Source organism: Perna viridis, chromosome 1 (genome assembly GCF_037379345.1).
Source record: "Perna viridis isolate PV_CMFRI_1.1 ecotype Kerala chromosome 1, ASM3737934v1, whole genome shotgun sequence".
Taxonomy (NCBI): domain Eukaryota; kingdom Metazoa; phylum Mollusca; class Bivalvia; order Mytilida; family Mytilidae; genus Perna; species Perna viridis.
Window position 1 is genome coordinate 35,948,684 of NC_142445.1, and position 22,634 is coordinate 35,971,317.

At 32.1% G+C, this 22,634-nt stretch overlaps 1 protein-coding gene across 13 annotated transcripts in view; it reads right to left on the reverse strand.

Annotated features, from left to right (window-relative positions):
• LOC148628555 (multiple PDZ domain protein-like) overlaps nucleotides 1-22,634 on the reverse strand; it is a 157,630-nt gene that overhangs the window by 34,386 nt on the left and 100,610 nt on the right. For all 13 annotated transcript variants that reach the window (XM_088590015.1, XM_088590004.1, XM_088589983.1 and 10 more), the window contains 5 exons: nucleotides 20,199-20,377; nucleotides 19,044-19,171; nucleotides 16,720-16,830; nucleotides 13,890-13,970; nucleotides 12,484-12,631 (listed from right to left, as the gene is read on the reverse strand). In XM_088590015.1, the coding sequence (XP_088446141.1) occupies nucleotides 12,484-12,631; nucleotides 13,890-13,970; nucleotides 16,720-16,830; nucleotides 19,044-19,171; nucleotides 20,199-20,377 (647 nt within the window). The remainder of the gene's footprint in view (nucleotides 1-12,483; nucleotides 12,632-13,889; nucleotides 13,971-16,719; nucleotides 16,831-19,043; nucleotides 19,172-20,198; nucleotides 20,378-22,634) is intronic.

Below are 22,634 nucleotides of genomic sequence, written 5' to 3' on the forward strand. Positions count from 1 at the left end.
AAGGGAACCAAGGTTATAGCGGTAATTAAAAGAATGTAATCCAGGGACAGAGACCAGACATGGAAAACAGACATACCCAACAAAGAACATAAAGTGACTAAAATCATACATACAAAGTAACAAAAGCAAATGAGCAACTCATACTCCACTAAAAACTGGGAGCATGGACCAGGTGCACTGGTAGGGTAAGCGTCCTCTGCTTTTCTAGAAACACTCGCCGAGTTGCTCATAAAAAGTCAAGTCCAGGGTAGACAAACGAGGAAAGGAAACCTATGACCTAAAATCTCGTTTAGTTATAAAATTACAGTATCCAATGTAATTACTTTGAATTGTTCAAAAGTTTAATATACTTCAACAACACAAAGTGAATATCCTCTGATGTCCTCTGGCTGACAAATGAACCATCAGTGATTTGCAGGAGATTTTCTAGACAATGACATGATAAAATTGCATGTGCAATTTAGTAACATCGGGAAATCACATGCTGGATCAGAGTAAATTTTTTAACCACCCAAATGAGTTCCATGAATACATGCATAATCACTCAAATTACAGCCAATAGAAAACAAATAATCCCTTATGACAACCGTATTCTGTTAACAATGTAACTTATCAGTGTCATGCTCGATTTCATCCACAATGCCAAGCAATATAACAATTTACAACTTGGAATTAATTTGCTCAGGGAATTTTATATTTTCCTAGAACAATAATGGCAACAATGATATTGTAGACTTCAATTTTCAGGGCATATTAGACATGAAATGGATATATTGTCTACAGCCCTGGACGAATAACTGAGCAAATGCACAATAAAACAAATGTCCTTGATCTAATACTGAGTATTAGTAGGGCTTTTTTATGATTATTGCAAAAAGAAACTTAAAAAATGAGTCTAAGGAGGTTTTTTTTTATGATCATTGCTTAAAAAACTAATTCCCAGTGTGATAAAGCAGATGTTTACCTACAGATGAATAAGGTCGCAAGTTCACACCTTGCAGAGGGACAATAGGTAAACAAGAGCAAGCAGTAATAAGTTCACATCCAAATCTACAATAGTTCAAACTCAATTCCTGCCATCAGTGTGTATTTAAGGTAACACCAACTTTACAAAAGGCTCTTTCTTTTAAAAAGAGCAATTTGAAATTTGACATCCTCAAGTAAAAAAAAAATACTTAGTGGCCTTGACCTTTTGCCAATGACCATGAATGTGAATTGGATTTTAAATTATATTTTCAAAACTACTTTTTCCCAAGTTTGATCAATTCTGATGAACATTAAAGGCATTCATAATGAACAGAACTAAGCCTTACATAATCATTCATTAACTTGAATGGCAAGAGGAAAATCAGGTTCATAAAATGTTGACCCCAAATTATGAGGTCAACAAAACGATCATGGCTACTCAGAGGAATTCTTCCCTATCAACAACAGATAGAGAATAAATGTGTTCATGTGTCAAAACATTGATACTCTCTTGTCAAAACCAAAAACAGGGAAGAGCTTTTGTAAGTACATGTGCACTAAGTTTGTGATAATCACATACTAAGTATTTCTAGATGAAGATGCTATTACTTTTTCGAAACATAAATGCAACTCAAAAAGAAGAAGAGAAAATTTAAAAACTGCCAAGAATGATTCATCAAGATACATTGTTTTATAAAAGTAGTATTTTTATGGTGTGTTTATGTTCATATTTTTAGAACATTGATAAAAATTCTCATTCTAAAAATGTTTTAAATGGCCAATCCACAAAAATAAAATCCTGACAAAAATGGATATTTGATACAATTTAAGAAAATCAACAATAACAAAATTTAATTTTTCCTTAAAAATATTCTAACTTTGTCATTTAGTATCAATAAACCTCAATAGTTATTCACCCAACCAACAATCTTTGGGATTTTGATAATATCAACTTATGTAATATAACCACCTTTTTTCAGTTTGTCTGCTTTGCTTTTAGAAGTTAACACAACACAATGATTGATTTCGAATTAATTTTGTAGGCTGTCTGTGATAAAAAAAAGTTTGATTTCCCAAAAGAATATTTTGTCTGATACAAATTTTTCATCTGGAAGCATAGAATTAGTTTCATATTTTAATCTATCTGATTGCTTTTCAGGTTTCTATGTTGACTAGAGAAGTACTATATTAACAATATTAACTGCAATATATTGCAGTACCCAAGCTTCTATTTTCTCTTGTGTGTAAAACAATCAAAGTACTATTGTACTACATCAATGAAATATAATGAAATCATTAGACCTGATTATTGATTTGTTTACATCTAAGGTATCTCAGAATATGTCATTTTAAGGGCACCAATGAATGTAATGAATAAATAACTATATGAAATTCAAAGGGGATGGGGTAATATTGAAAATGGTATCAGGTCAGAGCCCATTTTCAAGCCTGATGGGAAATCATTTTTGCAAATTCAGTTGTAATTACCAAATCAGTAGTTCGGAAACCAACTGTGAAAATTGGTGAGACAAAGATAAAAAAAATCTGCATGTATAACTTTCGCCTTTTTTTTTTTTATTATATTACTTCAATATGAAAATTTACAAGACCTCCTAAGTTCTAGAAGCCCTTTCAAATATACCTGACTTTTTACTGAGGACAGATATAGATAGATTTAAACTGGTATAATGGTTGTATGGGAAAAAGGCGTAAATAGAGCAAAAGTTAACCTCCTGACAAACTTAGTGTTAACTAATTTTATTTATCTAACAAATTTCATCTTTTTCCCTTGCACTTTAAACTCCAATGTAATTGAAGTTGTCTGGCAATAGCATTCCTGAGATAAAAGATGATACATCACACATTATTACTACAGAAAAATTAACAAAACAAAAATTTGTAGGCACATTTTCTAAGGAAGCAATCAAGCCAGCAAATTTTCGTGAGCAAATGCATTTTGTACCTTGTCAGCCAATATTTTCATAGCTGTTTAAGTGTTTTTGAGCATTCATTATGAGAGTTCAAATAGTTTATTTATACTGCAATTTCTCAGCTAGAAGCAGTGGACTTGTTTGAAGAGTAATTGGCTTTTCACCAGGGGTATAACCTGAGCCATGGGTAACAACTTTTTCCAAAGCATTGCAGTAAATTAAGATATTAATGCAATGTTTGTTTTATTACTGCAGAAAATACCAGTGGATAGTAATGGCAATAATCATAAGTGGTATTTTAACACAATTATAGTAGCATTTTTCTATATATTGCAACAGTATTAATGCACAATATAATTTCTGAACTTAAAATAGTTCATTGAAAAAAATTGGTATTAAAAAAAAAAAGTCATTTTCATTGTTGTGTTTGGGGGCCATTTAGACTTTCTGAAAACTGTCAGTCCATTGGTCCTGAATGATAAATTATTATGATGTCAAAATAGCATAATGTCGCTTCAGTGACTGACAGAATACTTTTGTCTAGCCACAAAGATAAAAGTAATAGAAAACATTCTTTATAACAAAGAAAATTGTAAGACCTGACACAAAGTAATTGCTCTAAAAATCACTAGAAAAGATTTATACCATGTCTTGTTAATAGTTCTTAAAATGCCCTCTAATGATTTTTTTCCAGCCCCTCTGGAGGTTACTTAGTCTTTATGGGTTCTGTCCAGCTGAGGAATGCATTGCATTGCTTAAAAAACATCGTTTTAGTAACTATCAGTAACTGTATAAATGTTTACTCCCATAAAATGTTTTAAACCGAACCATTAACTTTAAGAGTACTTCACCGATTTTAAAAATATGACCAAAACCTCTTTCAACCTTGAAACAAAATTTAAAAAAAAATGTTAAAAACTTAATTTGTTCATTTCATAGGCACTTTCCCACAAAATAGAAGCAAACAACAGAAAAACAAAGGTAGAATGCACTTGTGCAGGTGGCAATGTAAAACAAACTCCTCAGAATGTGTGTAATTTTGTTTACCAGTACTTTCCAACCATGTGGCTAAAACAGTTTGCCATGGTGGAGGATGCACAAATAAAATGCCATCTGTTATTATTATTGAAATATTTTTATGATGTTTTCCCTTAAATTTGTAATTTCTACCATTTCATAACACCAGAAATAAAGAGGTACTAAGGATGGATGGTGTTTATATTTGTGTTGTCATGGTGTTATAGACATGAAGAAGTTTTTTGTACATTGAAATTTCACTAATTGATCAAAGAAAGGACTCATTCTTTTGTAAATAAAAAAAATCACAATAAAATTTTAAACTGTATCAATCTTCTCAGTACAGGTTCACCTAAAAATCGTGTACATTAAGAAAAAATGTGATAAATGCAACATTTTTTCCAAACTACCTAAAATCTTTCAGAAGTCACATTTATGATAAAAATACCAATAAATGATGTTGAAAAGTATCAAAATTAGTCAAAACAGTCTGTTTGATACATTTCGAAAAATATTTTCAGCCAATATTGCTCCAATGACATGTCATTATTTTCTCAAGATGCACAACCCACTTTATTACATTAATTGGTTCTCAAATCACTATTGAGACATAATAGATGCATTGATGTAATTCAAAAAGTTGACAAAAAATATGGACTTCTGCTAATAATTACCCACAGCTTATGTTAACCTGTACTGAAAAATATCTATATTGCTTAAATTAATTTTTTTTCATGTAAAAAAAAAATTAATAAAAAACACTGCAGAAAACTAATTCATACTTTTAAATCAGAATTTTTAAAGTTTCAAAAAATGCATCAAGAAGGAAAAAAATCAAAATTTATTTATGAAGGTTCAATGGATCATAAAATTTGTATGCCTACTAAGCAAAGTGCTCTTAAATGAAACTGAAATCTTTTTAACAAAAAAAAGAAAAAACCTTTTCTATAGTGGAATTAAGAAGTATGTGATCTCATAACCCACAACAGACACCTACGTAATGTTTCATATTTCTAGAAAAATATGGAATTTGAATCATATTAGATCCGACAGCTGTCTCTCAATAAACTAAACAATGCAAGAAATAAAATATATCATAACTTTACCTGTTGGGCTTTGGTCAAAGTGTAAGTTCATTCACAGTCAAAAAACAAAACGTATTCCCATTTAAGGAAGCACTCAACACATTGTGTAAAATCCTAAGGCAATCAAACATTAGAAAACTGTGATTGAGATAACAAATCACAACTAGCCATCATTCCTTGTGAGAAGGTGCTAGATTTTCAAACTAACACCATGTAATGATTAAAGATTTCTTCATTATGGCAAATCACTCTGTAAATAGAGTCCCCATCACGCAACTCCATCTTAACATGTGATAAACGAATTACGAACTCCAGTGATGGCGAAGTATATACTGATAAAGTATTGATTATTAACTATCCTCCCTCACAATACAACATTTAACCAATCATATAATTTTTCTCAGGCCTTTGTTAAATTTTCAGCTTAATACCATATATTGGTCCATTGGTCAGTCACATCAGTAATATTTCACACTACAGTAATTATGGATGAAATTAATTAAAGACACATAGCTCCAAGGTAACTGTCAGACTCCTGTAAATGTTACTTAACAATTAATGCTTCCCGATTTATTGGGTAATTAATTTCATAATTTCGTAGCAACAGGCACTAGGGGTTACTGATTGGAGAATTGTCAATTTTAAAAGTCTTGAAATTCTATTAATTTTAGTTACCCTAGATAAAAACTGAAAACAAATAAATAACGAAAATTGCAGAACCCTGATTAGGTGTAGGAATCTGCAGCTTTTGAGAGAAGATGCTAACTCTATTGATTTTTTTGAAGGTACCAAATCATTGTTTTTAAACAAGCCTCTATACTTAAGCCTACAACTATTCTGTGTTTATCAACAAGTACTTTCTTGGGAGTAAATATTCTGGTTTCTATGAATAAATATTTATATTTCTTTCTCAATCTGTTTGTGTCATCAGCAAGCCTTGTCTGTAAATTTGATTTACACTTATAGAAATTTTTCATGCATCTATTTCTCTTCTTACAGGGAAGATGACAAACAAGTAGATCAGCTAAATGAAGGATTTTTCATGTGAAAAAAAGGATCTTTCTTTTTAAGCTAACCTGTTGGCCAAAATATTGAAAATGAGTCTTTAACAGATGTTTTAGATTTTCTTAGAGACATGCCTTTTTATGATTTTGACTGAACAGAGCTGGTGATCAGTATAATGTTTAGGTATAGCCACAGGATTTTACCTTCCCAAAACTGCTAGGAATTGAGTTTTCTGCTAATAATCTGGATTTTTTAATGGAAATAATTTTTTCTCCCTTCCTCTGCAACTTGAAGCATGAATATATCCCTGTTTATTTAAAACACAACATTTAAGTCATGTCACTATTGTTTTCAAAATTAGATGCATCCCTGTCATGGATACACCCTTGTTTATTCAAAACCTGCTGCATTCATGTCATAGACTAACCCCTATTTATTTAAAACTTGTTGCATTCCTGTTTGGTAAACAACTCCACTTGACCCAACAGCAAAATCAATGCTACAGTTTTATTTCTTTTGACAATAGTGACTATCCTCAATCAGTTTTTCTTCTTCACATTGTTGCACTTTTCAGATTAATTTGGTTCTCAGAATACAGATTTGTCTAAGATGAACCTTAAGTATCCCTACAATTACCGTGCTTGACTAGATACCATTCCACAATTTAAACGTATAAACTTGCAAATGACTACCAATTACATTAAAAAAGGATGAGGAAAAAGCATTAAAAATTTACTCATGGAAATTGAATTTCTAAACATTTCAATGAGGTTCAAAGTAAAACCAAAGCGTCAAATATAAATGCTAGTCAATTTCATGGCAGACTCTAAAGAACTCTGCACTCTAGCTGGATTGAGTTATAAAAAAGTTCGTGCAAAAGAGTTGCTAAATGAAATTATCAAGTTGGTAAAATCTTTTAAAAAACATTTGAAGTACATAAAACCTACTACAGTACATGACTATCAGACAGGAATGAACAGACATGACACACTTAAAACTCTTCTATAGAATGTCATACATTTGATATGAAATTCCTGAACAAAGTTAACGGTTATAACATTTAATTTGTTGAGATTTAGATTACACAATGTAATGTGATTACTGTAGTTGTCTTGTTAATACAGATAGTATCATAAGATATGTACCAGTAGACTATAACTGCAATTCTACCTTTTTTTTTAACTAGGATAGGAGATTTCTCTTGTAACATTTATTACTAGGAAAACATGCGACCATCTTATGTCATTCAAAAGGACTTCTAGTTGATAACAGTCTTAAAATTACTTACCCCGGGAAAAAAGATCTGGTGGATGAATATTAAAATGTATCTAATTGATTATTTCGTATAAATACATTGCTTGTTTTACATTATACGACTGAAATCATATTTTACATGATTGATTGTCAAACACAAATTCAAATACATGTAAAATTATGGAAGTTAGAACTATATTTTATTAATGACTTTGATATCCATGTATGGATTCCAAATGATTGGCTACGTTTAAAACTAAAAATAGATCGTCAAGATTACACATTGAGGAACAAAATAAAAATGAAATGAAATGAAACAAAAAAAAAAAAAAGGAAGAAAACGAAATTTATAAATTGAAAATATCATCAGTATTGTGTGGATGTGTAGTTCTAGTTCTGGTGAAAGCACTGATCCTGTTGTAAATAATTTACCTTTTTGGAAATACAGAGAGAACAAATTACCATCAGCGGATTATAGTTTTTAAAATACCTATAAGTATCTCATGACTTCCGAGGATCAATGCCATCGGCACTTTGATTTCCAACCTAAAATGTGCTGTGGTGTTCAACTTACACAAAAAGATTAGATGATGGGTCACAACATCTGACATGTCTATTTAAAGACAAATCATAATTGACATTGATTTTGAATGATGGTACTCTTTTAGAGAACATACAGCAAAATTTTGTTGAATCGTGGTTTTTTTTTCTGAAATGATGAGATTTGTAGGTGACCCACCATGGGTCATGACTAATGTTGGGTTAAAGTAATTTTTTGTGGATCTGAGCCATTAAAACTAGGTCAGATGGCAGATATCGGCAATCTTTGAATAAATCCAATAGCCTTAAAGCAAATTCCAAGAAAACCAAAGTCATACTTTTTTTTCATAAGCCTATTGAAAATGTCAATATAGGACTAACAGGTCAAAATGGTTATCTTGAAGACTTTAAATCATAGTGTGCACCAAAAAAAATGTGTATCTTTGTAATAACTAAATTAATCCCTTACTTTAAAAAAAAAAGCCAATTACCAGACATAAACACAAACAATCTACCCAAACAGTGAGTAATACAGCTAATTACATTCTGACAAGGCTGATTGATTGATTCTAGTTTAACATCTATTGGCAGGTATAACAGGTACTTCAGGATGAGAGAACAATTATATAAGTTTAACGGACCCTAGTCAAAACCACTCAGCTAACAAATGGGAGCAACAGTCCAAATGTACAAGCAATCAGACTCGTTATTCTTATTCCAATGCCCGTAAATTTCTACATCTACCATTGGAATCTGAAAAGTAATGTTGGTATGTTGACAGCTACCTCAGTATTTTCTTATTCCTCCAACAAAGTTTATGTGGAGACATAGATACTTTTGCTGTGAATGGTGTAGCCGATGAAGATTAATATAGGATATTTTTCCTAAACAAAGTGTGTGTGTCATTTAGAGAAATTGATTTCCAGATATGAAAAGCAATGTGAAGGGCAGTACCACAAGGATATATACATTTAAACATAAGGTTAAAGTAAAACTGAAAACAACAAAGATTTCAGTTTTTAATAATGAAACAGTGTTAATTTGAATTGAAGGCTATTAAACTGAAAGCTAACAAGACAGTCTTAATTTGTAATGAAGGCTCTTCTGATTAATACCACCAAAGGTAACTTAGTTTTTACAGTTGAAAAGCACAGATTTCCAATTAAGTGACATTAGCTACAAGATTTAAAGATAATGTCACCAAATCAAGACAGATGAGGTCAGACATTAAGAAAATGTCATCTGGTTAAGGAGACAAATCCTGTCGTCTACGCTTCTGAATACTTCCTTAGTGAAAATAAGAAAGGAGATTAGACCTTAAAGATTAACACCCAGAGCTGCCATTATGTAGACTATTTACAACACAAAATGTACATCAAACACAACCATGCTAAGCTTTCAATGCCATCATATAAATCTGTCCATAGATGACTCACGTTAGAATGCACAAAAAAGCAGAGAATTTAAAACTGCAACACGAACAATTGGTGCGTCTGCAAGGAGATCAATAAATCCATTTGTCGAGATTTGAAAATTTGTTCTAAATAGATTTAACTGAAAAACAAATACAGCAGAAGAATTATTATATTTTATCATCATATTAACCCCTCTAGGATGCAAGTTTTTTCACGAGATTGATGTGATTCTATCCATTACTGGAGTAAATGTCAATATAAATTTCTCTCCTTTCCAATTTATTGACTTTATTTGTGTTGGAGGGATCAGCTAGGATTATGTATATCATAAGATGAACTCAATCATATATTCAAAATCATCAATCATTGACTTTAATTACACCGAACCCATTAGAAGAACATTTGTATGTAGAAAAAGATATGTCATATTCATTAAAAAAAAAGGAAGGTTTTTTTATCATAAGAAAGGGACGAGTATCTTCAAATAGGCAGCTGCTTGCAAAACATCAAAGACTTTTCAAAAGGAAGGAAAAAGTTTCCATTGGCACACATGATGAAGACAAGTATGTATTGATTATTAAAAATATCAAAGCTTCTTACAGGAATTAACAGTATAATTGTTTCCCAAACAGCAAGATGTTAACAATGAAGAATATAGAAGAGCACCATCAGGGCATCATAAGCCCAACTATAAAAAACAGTCTAAAGTGTGAACGCTGGATGGATAAACAGACATCATATACCAAAATCATCTTTTCTGTAAAGATAGGTGTATAAAAATATTCATCAAATATTACCTGTTTCACTTCTTTATAAATATTGTTTGTTTTAGATAGCTTTAACCAATTCATTTATTTTTCATCATCACTGAAAAATTATGGGACAACAAGACCATGGTTATTTAATGTTATGGTTGTTAACAAACAGGCCACGGTTATATAATGTTATGGTTGTCAACAAACAGGCCACGGTTATTTAATGTTATGGTTGTCAACAAGCAGGCCACGGTTATTTAATGTTATGGTTGTCGACAAACAGGCCACAGTTATTTAATGTTATGGTTGTTAACAAGTAGGCCACGATTATTTAATGTTATGGTTGTCAACAAAAATGCCATGGTTATATAATGTTATGATTATCAAGTCAACAATTGGACAGAACAGGCAATGCCAAAAAATGTTGCTTAAGGTGAGCAAAGGGACTTCATGTTTTGTTCCTTAAAATGATGTTTTACCAATTTTTTTACATTTCCCTAACCATCGCTGTACACTAAAAGTTAGTGTACAGCCATGAATACTGTGGAAATACTTTAATTTGTGGATACCAATTTTTTGTAGATTATGGAGGAAACTCAAGTTTGTGGATTCTTTAATTCATGGTTTTGAGGTTTTCAGTATTCACATCAATGGAAATGTCCTTTTTGTTGGGAACCAATTTGGTGGTTTGGCATACCCATGAAAACCACTAAAATTGGTACCCACGAACAATAGTACTTTCACAGTAGTTAAATGCTAACATTTTAGTACAATTTTTGCCATTTTATGGCTCTGACTCATGAACTCAAGCCCCTGTGAACAACAGCACAGGTAAAGCCATGCAAACTGATTCAATGGTTGTCAGTAAACCATTACATCATTTAAAGTAATTTAAAGTAATTGAAGCATTTAAATGGTAAAATTGTCATAATGTCAAGCAAACTAGAAAAACTCTAAAATTACTTAATGGATTTTTGGTGAATAAATGAGACTTACTTCTTAGTAAGGTTTCACCATCTTTCAGAAAAATAATGATCAACTTTTTTGACAAATTTTCAACTGATGTAAAAATATGCTTTATCACATCAATTCAGTACTTAGAGCCATGAAAAACAAATTTTCTTGAAAATGTTAATAATAAGTTGTGGAGGTGTGGAAGGAAGGCTATTAATTAATTATAACAAGCAGTCTTTGATGTAGTTGCTGATGGTTTTACTGATAATGTTTGTTCTGACGGCAGAACAAGATGGCCTTCAACATCTCCTGTCATTTCCTCAAAGCATGTTCCCCTTTTGGTTTACATATTTATAAGGTTGTCTATTTCCTACATTAGTTACATGTTTGCGACAGACAACCTAAAAGCTATATTGGAAAATTAACTCTCTCACTGCATTTAATCACTGTGTAATAAAAGCATGGTTACATACATAGAGGCATCAATGCAAACAGCAGTAAACCTCTGAAGAAATGTAAATCAGTCAGACAACAAGGAGACGTGTTTTGATAGACGAGAGAAACAGAGGGAAAACCAATCTAGCTATTATGTCCATAAATCGCTTACAAAGTGATGTCATACTTATCGTGACATCACCCTGCAGTAGAATCAGTGATCATTTTATGGAGCAAGTTGCGTGGGAATGACAGAGAAATATCAAATAAAGGTTTAAAATATGCCAAGAACAATTACATTTGGGAATTGATATTTCTGAACCTATGTCAAAAATTATCATGACTGCTGAAACATTATAAATTTGATGTTCCAAAATTTATACCGTCTGATTTTCTTAATGATTTGTAATGTAATAAATCTGGTTCAAGGTTCCGCAAATAAAACACTATGAAAGTTCCCTTGAAGATTTAGTATCTTAATCAGCATCTTTATTTCTTCTTCTAAATTGAGTTTAATCCCTTTAAAACCCTTTATTTATCAACAAACATCATGAAATGTTTGATTACAATCAGGATTTTGTTTTATCTTTACTACATTCAAATATTACTATATATAAGAAACAGGCATATTCCATAAAATTTTTTAATTCTGTAAAATTATTCCAGATAATTTCTGAAGTAAGTATTAGTTACAATTAGAGGAGTAACGATCCACATGAGCATTGGTTTATCACAATATTTTCAGTTATGATCTGGAAATCAATACTGGGACTGTTTTATAATTCCAATCCGATTCTTCATTTAGATACACCAGAAGTCAAAAACGTAGTTATGACAGCTAAAAATTCTGTTTTTCAATCACAAACTGATCTATCTGCTGTTTTGAACTCATTAGATTTGCTTAATGTGCAATAAATAAAGGCTTGTCAATACCTATGGATGTGACTATGTGTCATTTTTTTCATAATTTGTTCAAATATAAATAAAATATTACCAACAAGACATGTCTGTAAAAATGGCAATACCAACTGGATCTCCAGCCAAGAATCATGACAAGTATTGGATCGTGGCAGAGTGGAATTGTTACACACCTACATGTAATTAGAAAGATAAAAATGTATCTTACTTTTAGTATATCCATATTCATCTTCATCTTCACTATCGTCCTCATCAATGTTTTCATTCTTGACAATAGGTTTTGGAGAGAGGCCAGGTTTGGCTGGTAACTCAGGTTTTGGAGGAATCTGTTTCTTTGGAACTTCTGGCTTATTAACCTAAAGTATAAGATTTTGTATTAATTAATAAAACGACCAAACTATAAAATAAAATGATAGGAGATTTAAATATGTAAAAGACACTGACAAATCTAGAAAAATTCGTACTCATGACAACTTTCTGAATTATGCAGAGAATCTGTGCAAGATCTGGAGTGTGTAACTGCAGTTTCAAAGTAAGAGTATAAAAAAATCTCTTACCATTGCAAAAAAATTGACAAAACAGAAAAGTGGTGTAAAATTTAGAAAAATCACAGAACATCATGAAAATATGGTGCTTACAACCTTAAAATTAATCTAGGAAAAAAGACAGACAGACATATGAAGGAGCAATCAAGGGAACCAAGGTTATAGCGGTAATCAGAAGAATTCAATCCAGGGACAGAGACCAGACATGGAAAATACACATACACAACAAAGAACATAAAGTAACTATAATCATACATACAAAGTAACAAAAGCAAATGAGCAACTCAGACTCCACTAAAAACTGGGAGCATGGATCAGGTGCACCGGTAGGGTAAGCGGTCTCTGCTTTTCTAGAAACACCCGCCAAGGTAGACAAACGAGGAAAGGAAAACTATGAACCATTGAATAAATCAGTTTTCATGGTGCAAATGGATACACCATAACGATCCAGAACCATGAAGACCACTTAAACTTATCTTTGTTACATTGCTTAGATCAGGGTATGTGAATAAAGGGTAGGGTTGAGTTGTTAGGAGTTTGTAGCAAATGAAAAAAATTCTCTAAAAGCGATACTGTAGTGACACTTGTCCCTGATGTTGCCCTGCACAGAGTGTGAGGTGACACTCATACAAGATATTGCACCACAGTTCAATATCTGAGACAAGTGTCACCTGACACTTTCTGCAGGGCAATATCTGGGACATGTGTTATCTTGCATTCTCTGCAGGGCAATATCTGGAACAAGTGTCAGGTTACACTCACTACAGTACAGTATCATGGATAAGTGTCAGCTTGCACCAAAGGAGGTCCTGACCTTTGTCCAAGACATTGCCCTTCAGTGAGCTTAAACGCGACAAATGTCAATGCTATTGCAGTGAGAAAGGTGCCACTTGTCCCAGATATTACCCTGAAGTGTGTAAGACGCCATTTGTCCCCGATATTGCCCTGCAGAGAATGCAAGTGACACTTATCGCATATATTGCCCTGCAGAAAGTGTCAGGTGACACTTGTCCCAGATATTGAACTGTGGTGAGTTTAAGGTGATTATTTATACAGAATAATCAATTACCTGAGGAGTGACAGGATTTCCAGCAGGATTAGCTTCATCGTAAGAATGGACAGACTTAGCATCAGCTTCAAGATCTCTTGGCTAAAAATAGAACAGTTACGGTTGGATTGCTTGAATAATATGAAGTGTTGAAATTGCTCTTACTTGAAAACTATATTTTGGAATTTTGAAAATTGAACTAAACCTGTACTAAACAATGGTACTAAGTCTAAAAATCCATTCTCAAGTTATCATCTGGAAACTATCAGGGGATGGACAGACAAGCAACTTTTTGAAGGGTATCACATAATACCTTGCCATTGACACTTTGTGTGGCAAAGTATAAAATCAGTAAACAGTTACTGAAAAATCTTTGTCCTCACTCTTTGTTGGTACAACATAAAAATAAATTGGTAAAGTGTCCTTAGTAACTAGAAGTCATATATTGATTTTTCACAAATATCACAGGGTGAACTTAACATCTAAATGTACTTAATCCTTTAAAACCTTATTAATATCTTCAGGACCCCTTTGTTTCAAAAATGTATACTTAATGACTAAGAAAATCAAGTTTACTGCACTTTACTGAATCTGAAGTATCTACACTATTCTTAATATTTAAATCATTCATTGAACTTCAAAAAATCTTTAGAGTTCAAACATTTACTGTAGCACAAAAAGCTTAAAGTCCATGAAACCAAAAAAATTATAAGAATACAAGTTTCATTTCCTGTAGCAAGAACTTGTGATGTAAATACTCAAACAGTAGAAGGTGTGTATGCATGCTGATTCCAATTTCAAAGGATTACAGCGCATACTACAATGCTGTTCAAGGAATAGAGTTGATTAAGTGACAATGACTCTGATAGTTAACTAAACAATTAGAAAGGAGATGTAAACTATCTTTCTGACATAGATTCAACTAACTATAGAACTAATTGGTGGGTAACTTATTTGATAGAAAGTTTAAATTTTATTCTAGATTGTCCAGTAAATTACCTAAGGCATGGGAAGATCAACTCCTGAACATCATGATTATATGTGCTGTAGTACTTCCCTAACTGAGACATCAATCCTCACTTAACATGAATAAAATCTATCTATGAAGCTGTAAATTTCATAAACCATATTCATTTTCAAACAGAAGCTTTTGATATAATTGTGAATCATAGTCAAGGGAATGCTTAAAAGTACCTGTTACATTTTAATAATCTTTGATCCTATAACCACAGATAACTATGTCTCCAGAGACACTGCCAAATGCAGAAAATGTATCAAAAACAATCAGATGTTGAAAAAAATCATGCTAATGGTTGGAGCTTCTTTTTTTTTTTTAAACTTAAATATTGTCTAACCTTGGTACAATATGTATGTAACTGATAAAATGGCCTAGAAAATGTACTGTAATCAAATTACTAATGGAATGATAGTGCTAAAACATGGCTTTGGAGGAAATATGAAACTTCTCCACTTTTACAATAGATTAGAATTCAGAATGTTAAGCAATTAAACATGGCAAGTAGGTGTCTAATTATTTCCCAGTTGTAAGTTTCTCATAAAAAGGGTTCTTAATTCCCTATTAACTAGATTAAAACCCTTAAAATGTAATAATGATAAGACCAACAACTATAAAATTATAATAATTATAAAATCATAGAGGTCAATGCTGAGTCAACAACTGTATAAAAAATATGTGAGTATTACAACAACAATAAAAAGAAACACACAAACACAGCATTTGCTAAAAGGTCAGAAACTGGAGCATGTCAAAGAACAGAAAAATCGTTCATTCCATACAAAATCATATTTTGTTTGAATTACACATTTAAATAAAAAAAAATATCTAATTTTAGAAATGACACAATCAGATTATACATTATTTCTCACTTTTAAGACGAGGTGGACAGGAAGTACTTTATCCCGGCTTCCCTCCCCCTAGACCAACACCTCCCACCCTCCTGACCACTGCTTCCCGACTCATTTTACCCTTTTTTATGGTTTTCAACCATAATCCCCCTTCCTGTATTTTTCACTCTCCATCCCAAGCCCCTTCAACGTCTAATTCCCAACCCTTTAACCCCTGTATCCCCATCTCCCCTGTCCACTCTTCCTTTTAAATCTGTCATTTTGATGAAGCTGCAGTCCTGTTGTTTATTTATCACATATACAAAATGTATTTGGAATTAGATAGTCTTCATCTGCTGGTTAGTGTTATTGCACAATTTTGTTTGCTTTATCCCATAGGTCAACAAATAGGTTGAACAAAATCAAAGTAATACTTGCTATTTAAGGAGGTAGACCTATGGTAAGAGACATAACTCTTGAAATCAGTGATATGTTTGGATCATATTCAATTTCACCAAAGCCTATCAAGCTTTCATTTGAATCAGAATGAAATAAGTCCAAGTTATTTTGATTCTTATATGAGGTTGAAATAAAATACTGAATACAAACATTCCAATGATTTTTAGAGTTGTGTCCCTTACCCTAGGTCTACCTCCTTACAAGAGCTTTACCAATATGGAGTGGACTATACAGATTAACTGCTCTCTAGAAATCACAGTTTTTTTTTACATTTACAGCCATTTAGTGATAGAATTTGAAGTTCCTTGTGATTACAGAGGGTATTATAAAAAAGGATTGAATTTTCCTAAAAATGTTTTATGAATCCTTACTGCATAGCAAGAGTAAATTTTGTTAGCCAATTTCATTTAACTTGTCAGTCTCTAAAACAAAAGAATTCTTTTCATATTAATGTATCAGTCACTGTGTATAGAGCACATACATAAATGATCAACATTTGCATGTACATTTTTCATGTAATGGGTACAAAGAATTTGAGTATACTTACACATGCTGCATCACATAGACTCTGCACCACAAATCTGACGGGTGTCCCAGAATTCCTGATGGCATCCACGGCCTGATCATGTGAGGCATTACGCAAATCTGTTCCATCAACCTATATATGCAAAAGAACAAATAAAATTATTTTTCATTGCAGCTTTATATTTTACATAAGAGTTGTTTCACCATTACAACCATTTTGATGTTGAACAAACAAAGGAAAATTGACACAATCATATTACAAATACATGATTTTACACTAAGGTTTTTAGGCAAGTAACTACTTATTACAACTTAAGGAGGTAGACTAAGGGTAAGGAACACAACTCATACAAATCATTGGAACGCTTTTATTCCATATTTTACATCAATCTCATGTAAGCATCAAAGTAACTTGGATTGATATCATTTTGTTTCATATAAAACCTTGATAGGCTTTGGTGAAATTGAATATTGTTATATAAATAACATATAGCTGAGGGTCTTAATGAGCAGTTTGTTACCTCGAGAAAATCGTTGTTACACTGAGGCATAGCCGAGGGTGACAATGTATTCTCAATTGGTAACAAACTTTTTATCACCCTCTAAGTTATATATTATTCATTTTATTACACTTAATGTTCCATTGTCATTCTTTTTTCAAAGTAAAACCTAAACTCAGTTTTGCATGTTTGTCTCATCTTTACTTTCTTCATTATAATTGTTTTATATTCTATGAAACTGTAACTTCAACAATTATTTTATTGTATAGAATTTACAACAACAAAAAAAACCAAAAAAAAACCAAAAAAAAAACCAAAAAGAAAGAAAGGGTAAGAAAACAGTGTATGGACATTTTATAAGAACAATGGCATACATTCTCACTTTCTTTTCATGTTTAAGCCTCAGTCACTTTTTAATTTGATTATACAATAAGAAAAAATAAGTGATAAAAAAATAAATATGTCTATTAATCAATGTTATATCAGTTATTGATATGGACATAAATGACTAAGATTGAACTGGTATCTAATTTTTACCAGAACTAGTTTAGCTTTTCACGAGAAGGTAATAGACGAAAAACTATCACCCTCTGAGCCATGTGATAGAGCAGAATATTACCCTCCTACTGAACCAATCAAAATGCAGCAAATTGACATGAAGAATAATAAAAAAACGTATCACTGATTTCAAGAATTATGTCCCTTACCCTGTGTCTACCTCCTTAAATATGAAGTATAATCTTATTCAAGATTATTTTTGGACTTTTAATAGTGATTTAAATATTTTTAGGAGCCTTGCCCAAGGTATTTGTTGCAAATTCTTTTTTTAAAACACACTTTAATTAAAACTATCTATATTAAAGACACCTTGTGTTTCATGCACAAGATTATAAAATTTTGTATTAGTTTTCACTAGTCAATAAACCACAATCACTTCAAAGACATGGTGCAAGTCACAACTGACTGGATTTTACTGATATCAGTCTCAAGCTCTTGTAAGCTTCAGTAAGCTTCTTAGCGTAAATCCTATATCATCCAAAAATAGAGGATGACAGTTCTAAAAAGGAAACCTAATTGTCACGATTCAAGTGTAAAATGATTTAAACTGCTAAAATGTCATGCTGTGTGGGACAATCAGTTAAGCCATCATTCTGAACAAGGTCAAATGTTCTAATGTAATTGATCATGCAATATGCCACTGAACTTTAAAGCAAACATGAGAAAGGAATGTGTTACATCAGCTCACGCCCACTTTTCACGTTGTGTTACTAGTATAATTTTTTATAGACATGCAATGAAGTTGTCCCTACAGTTAAGTGCTCATGCTCATGTTTAGAGCCAGCTGGAATTTCCTGATTTTTTTTGGTGTAAACAAAAGTTGATGCGTAAGTTTTATCATTCAGGCCAACAGAAATAGTCCATGTTGCCTTATTTAGAGGTCTAAGTTTAACAGATTCTATTAGTTAGAAGCAATATGGAGAAAATTGAAGCATTTTATAATAAGCAATTGTGCCAACTCCTGCCTCTCACATTAATCAAGGAAAATTGTTTATAATTGCATGAAATCTTGATTTTCCACAGATTTTATCACAAAAAAATCGGAAATTGAAAAAAAAAAAAACTTTTTGCATGAAAATTTCGAAGAAAAAAAAATTCACACTTGGTAAATAGATATGTTTACATACTCCCCAATCCCACCACACACAAACCAAAATATATGCTAGAACTAATGAAGACAATGATAATGAATAGCTTATAATACAACACTCAGGTGACAGGGAAAAATTTATAGACCATACATAATACATAAGATTATAGCAAATCCAAGACAACTTGTGGAACCTACCTCAAGAATACGGTCTCCAGTTTTGAGTGTACCATTCCTGCCAGCGGGACTGTCCTCTAAAACTTGTTTGATAAATATTCCTAAGATTGCATTATCTGGTTGAACTTGGAACATATCTATTCTACCACCTTGAAAATTTTCAAATAAAATATGTCGGTGTGAATATTGTCTGGATCTAGTAGATTTTCATGATTATCAAACATAGTATTCTGTGTAAGAACTGAAATCTAAGTCAGCGAATTTCCACAGATTTTGGTGCACCAGGTCCATGCTCCCAGTTTTTAGTGGAGTCCGAGTAGCTCATTTGGTTTTGTTACTTTGTATGTATTATTTTGGTTACTTCATGTTCTTTGTTGTGTATGTTTGTTTTCCATGTCTGGTCTTTGTCCCTGGATAACATTCTTTTGATTATTACTATAACCTTGGTTCCCTTGATTACTCTTTGATATTATCTTTTAACATCAAAGTTACATATCAAAGACAGAAATCTTTAAACTAAATTCAAAAGTCCTATGTGACTTCAAATCACATGAAATTCATAGAATTTTTTTTTACAGTTTTTTGTTTATCAAGTTTCATTTTTTTCTTATCTGAACTCTAAATAAGTTATAAATATTTGTTTTTAATAAAAACAGACCTGATTTATTAATTATCAGCCACTGGCTTAAAGTCTCTGCTATACAGGATGTAAAAAAAATCACAATGCATGGGCACAATTAATCACAAATCCCTGAAACCATTTCAGGTGAACATCACTAATTTCTATAAAAAGGTCAGTTTTAGTATTGAATGTGGCAGGGGTATAGTGAATATACCCTCTGCACAGGAGATTGAATGTGGCAGGGGTATAGTGAATATACCCTCTGCACAGGAGATTGAATGTGGCAGGGGTATAGTGAATATACCCTCTGCACAGGAGATTGAATGCAAGTTTCCTCTTAGTCTTGAATATATTTATGACATGAAAATTCATGTGGTCAGAAAACAAATCATGAAGTGAGAAACATAGTTCCAGTATTCATAGATTAGACCCTCAATCTTATCCATGAACAATGTGTGAAGAAACACTTCTACCATACTAAATGATTGAGATGGGCAAACTAACATCCCACCTCATCCATGTGGGGGCACATAAACATATTTTTTTTTACTTACCTACAATACTGATGCCTAGACTTTTGTCTGGCTGTCTGTGCAACTCTACTGTTCTGGGAGGCCCCCATGTTTGTTGACCAATCCTTGTCACTTCAGCAGTCTTTGGTTTCTCAGCAGTTTCAGTCTTCACAGGTTTGTTAGTCTCATTTTTAGGGTTGGCCAATGGAGACAAATTAGCACTGAAAATGACAAGGTAAAAATTTTTTCCAGATACCAACTTACTGGAAGGTTACATCTTAAAACATAAATGGTATCAGTCTTATGGAGGTCTAGTTAATCAAAGGTTCTCTTATTAACATTAATATCAACTGATAAACTTAAAATCAAAATAAACAAATTTAAAAAAAAATACTGGTTATACAGGTTTACATTTGTCACTTTCTGAGCAAAAACCAAGAATTCTTGTGGATTTTACTAACAATCTATGGTAGAAGTACCATATAACACAAGACTATTTCAATAGTTTCTTGACAGCTGAACGCAAACTAATGACAATAACATCTTGCATCATAAGTGGAAATTGAATTATCCTTTCCGCTCTGTCGCTACAAAACACTTCTTTTAAATTATGTATTACATAATACTGTCTTTCTCTCTGTTCTATTACTTATAAAAATATATCAAGACAGAGCCATCATGCTCAAAGCTATTTCCTGAATTCCTGATAGAATCTCTGTTTCAGTAATATTATAATACTGCTGAAAATTAGGACAAGATATATGTGGAGCATAAAAACAAAATGTGCCATCAACATCAAAATCTGCCAAAAGTAGAAATACATATACATTATACATAATGAACATATGATATTCAATATTAAGAAAATATTACAGCACATCCAATTATGAAGTTCAGAGGATAGAGTTTACCAACTGCCTAAGATGCCTCTAGACAATTGTGAAGGAGCTTTAGTTTATTTTTGGTCATTCCATTTATTGGAATCAATGTATGATGAAAAGTTTAAATCTCTTTCTCCACTGTTCAATCTACTACCTTAGGCAGTTCCTCAGATGACTGTCATTTTATCAATGGAAAAATAGTTCTGAAAATAACCATTGTATTTGCTATAAGGAACTAAAAAGATTATTACATGTACTGTTCACCTGTAACCAATATCAAAGATTTGATCGGTCCTTGAACCGATCCGAATTTGATGGATCGATGACCGTCAACTGATTGATCGCTGACGGATCAATGACTGTTGACCAGTCTGATCACAGTTTTGTTATGTAAAATGACATAAGATATGTTTGAAATCAAAGAAATGTAAAATAAATGTATAAATTGATGTTTAAATCTATTACATAATGTAAATATGAGTAAAATTAACAAAGAAAACAACAAAAACTGTAAAATACAGTGACTACTCTGTGGTCACATGATGCGATCATCGGTATAATTGATCGGTTTGACGGATCAATGACTGACCGGACACTGATCAGAGATCGATGACTGATCATGGATTGCATGGATTGGTTCAGATACTGTACACTTTAAAGTCGCCACAGTATCTGACTACTTTAACAGTCTACAGTAGAAGCAAACAGTAGAAGACATAAGAAGCATGATGTTACCAAAGTTTTGCTGTATGTTAACTAATCACTTTTTTTTTACAATATGTCCATGAACTATTATAACGATCATGGTGAAAAATGCATTTGAGGAACTTGAACCTGAAAAGAAATGAATTTATTTTCCTGTTCTATTATTTTTTATTGTTTGAGGGGAGGTGAAGTATGAATTGTCAATTTAATTCAAGCATATTAGTCATAAAACAAAACTTCACATTTTAATCTAAATACATTCTGGAAAATAAGAACTTGAAGAATAAGAACAATTTTATAGCACTTTATAAAGAAATCAAGCACTGTGAAAGTACTCTAAATTGTGGATACCAATTTTCGTGGATTAGGTTGATTGATTGATTGTTGGGGTTTAATATTTCAGCTATATATTTAGGCGAGGGAAAATACACCAGTTTGTGGATTCTTGAAATCATGGTTTTGAGGTTTCAATGTGAATCTGCTTTTTGTTGGGAACCAAATTTTGTGGTCTGGTTCATCCACGAAAACCACAAAAATTGATACCCCATGAACAATAGTACTTTCACAGTATCATTAAAATATCGAAGAATACAGATACCAAAAGATTCCCTGGTATTATATACAGACCAACCTTTCATAAAAAACATTGAGCTTGTCCTTAACTCGTGATTATTAAGTGCAATCCTTATCTCCAATATTACTATATAATCACAAAAATCTAACAGAATTTTACTGAAAATTCTTAGCTTATATTCCTTTAAAAAATTAACCTAAAAAAGCCTAAGGTTTCATCAACATTTATTTGTTTCTGGAAACCAAACAAGCAATGGCTTACAACTTTGCGAATAGCGACCTAACACCGTAAGTACGAGTTGGGGGTGGTAGACAAACA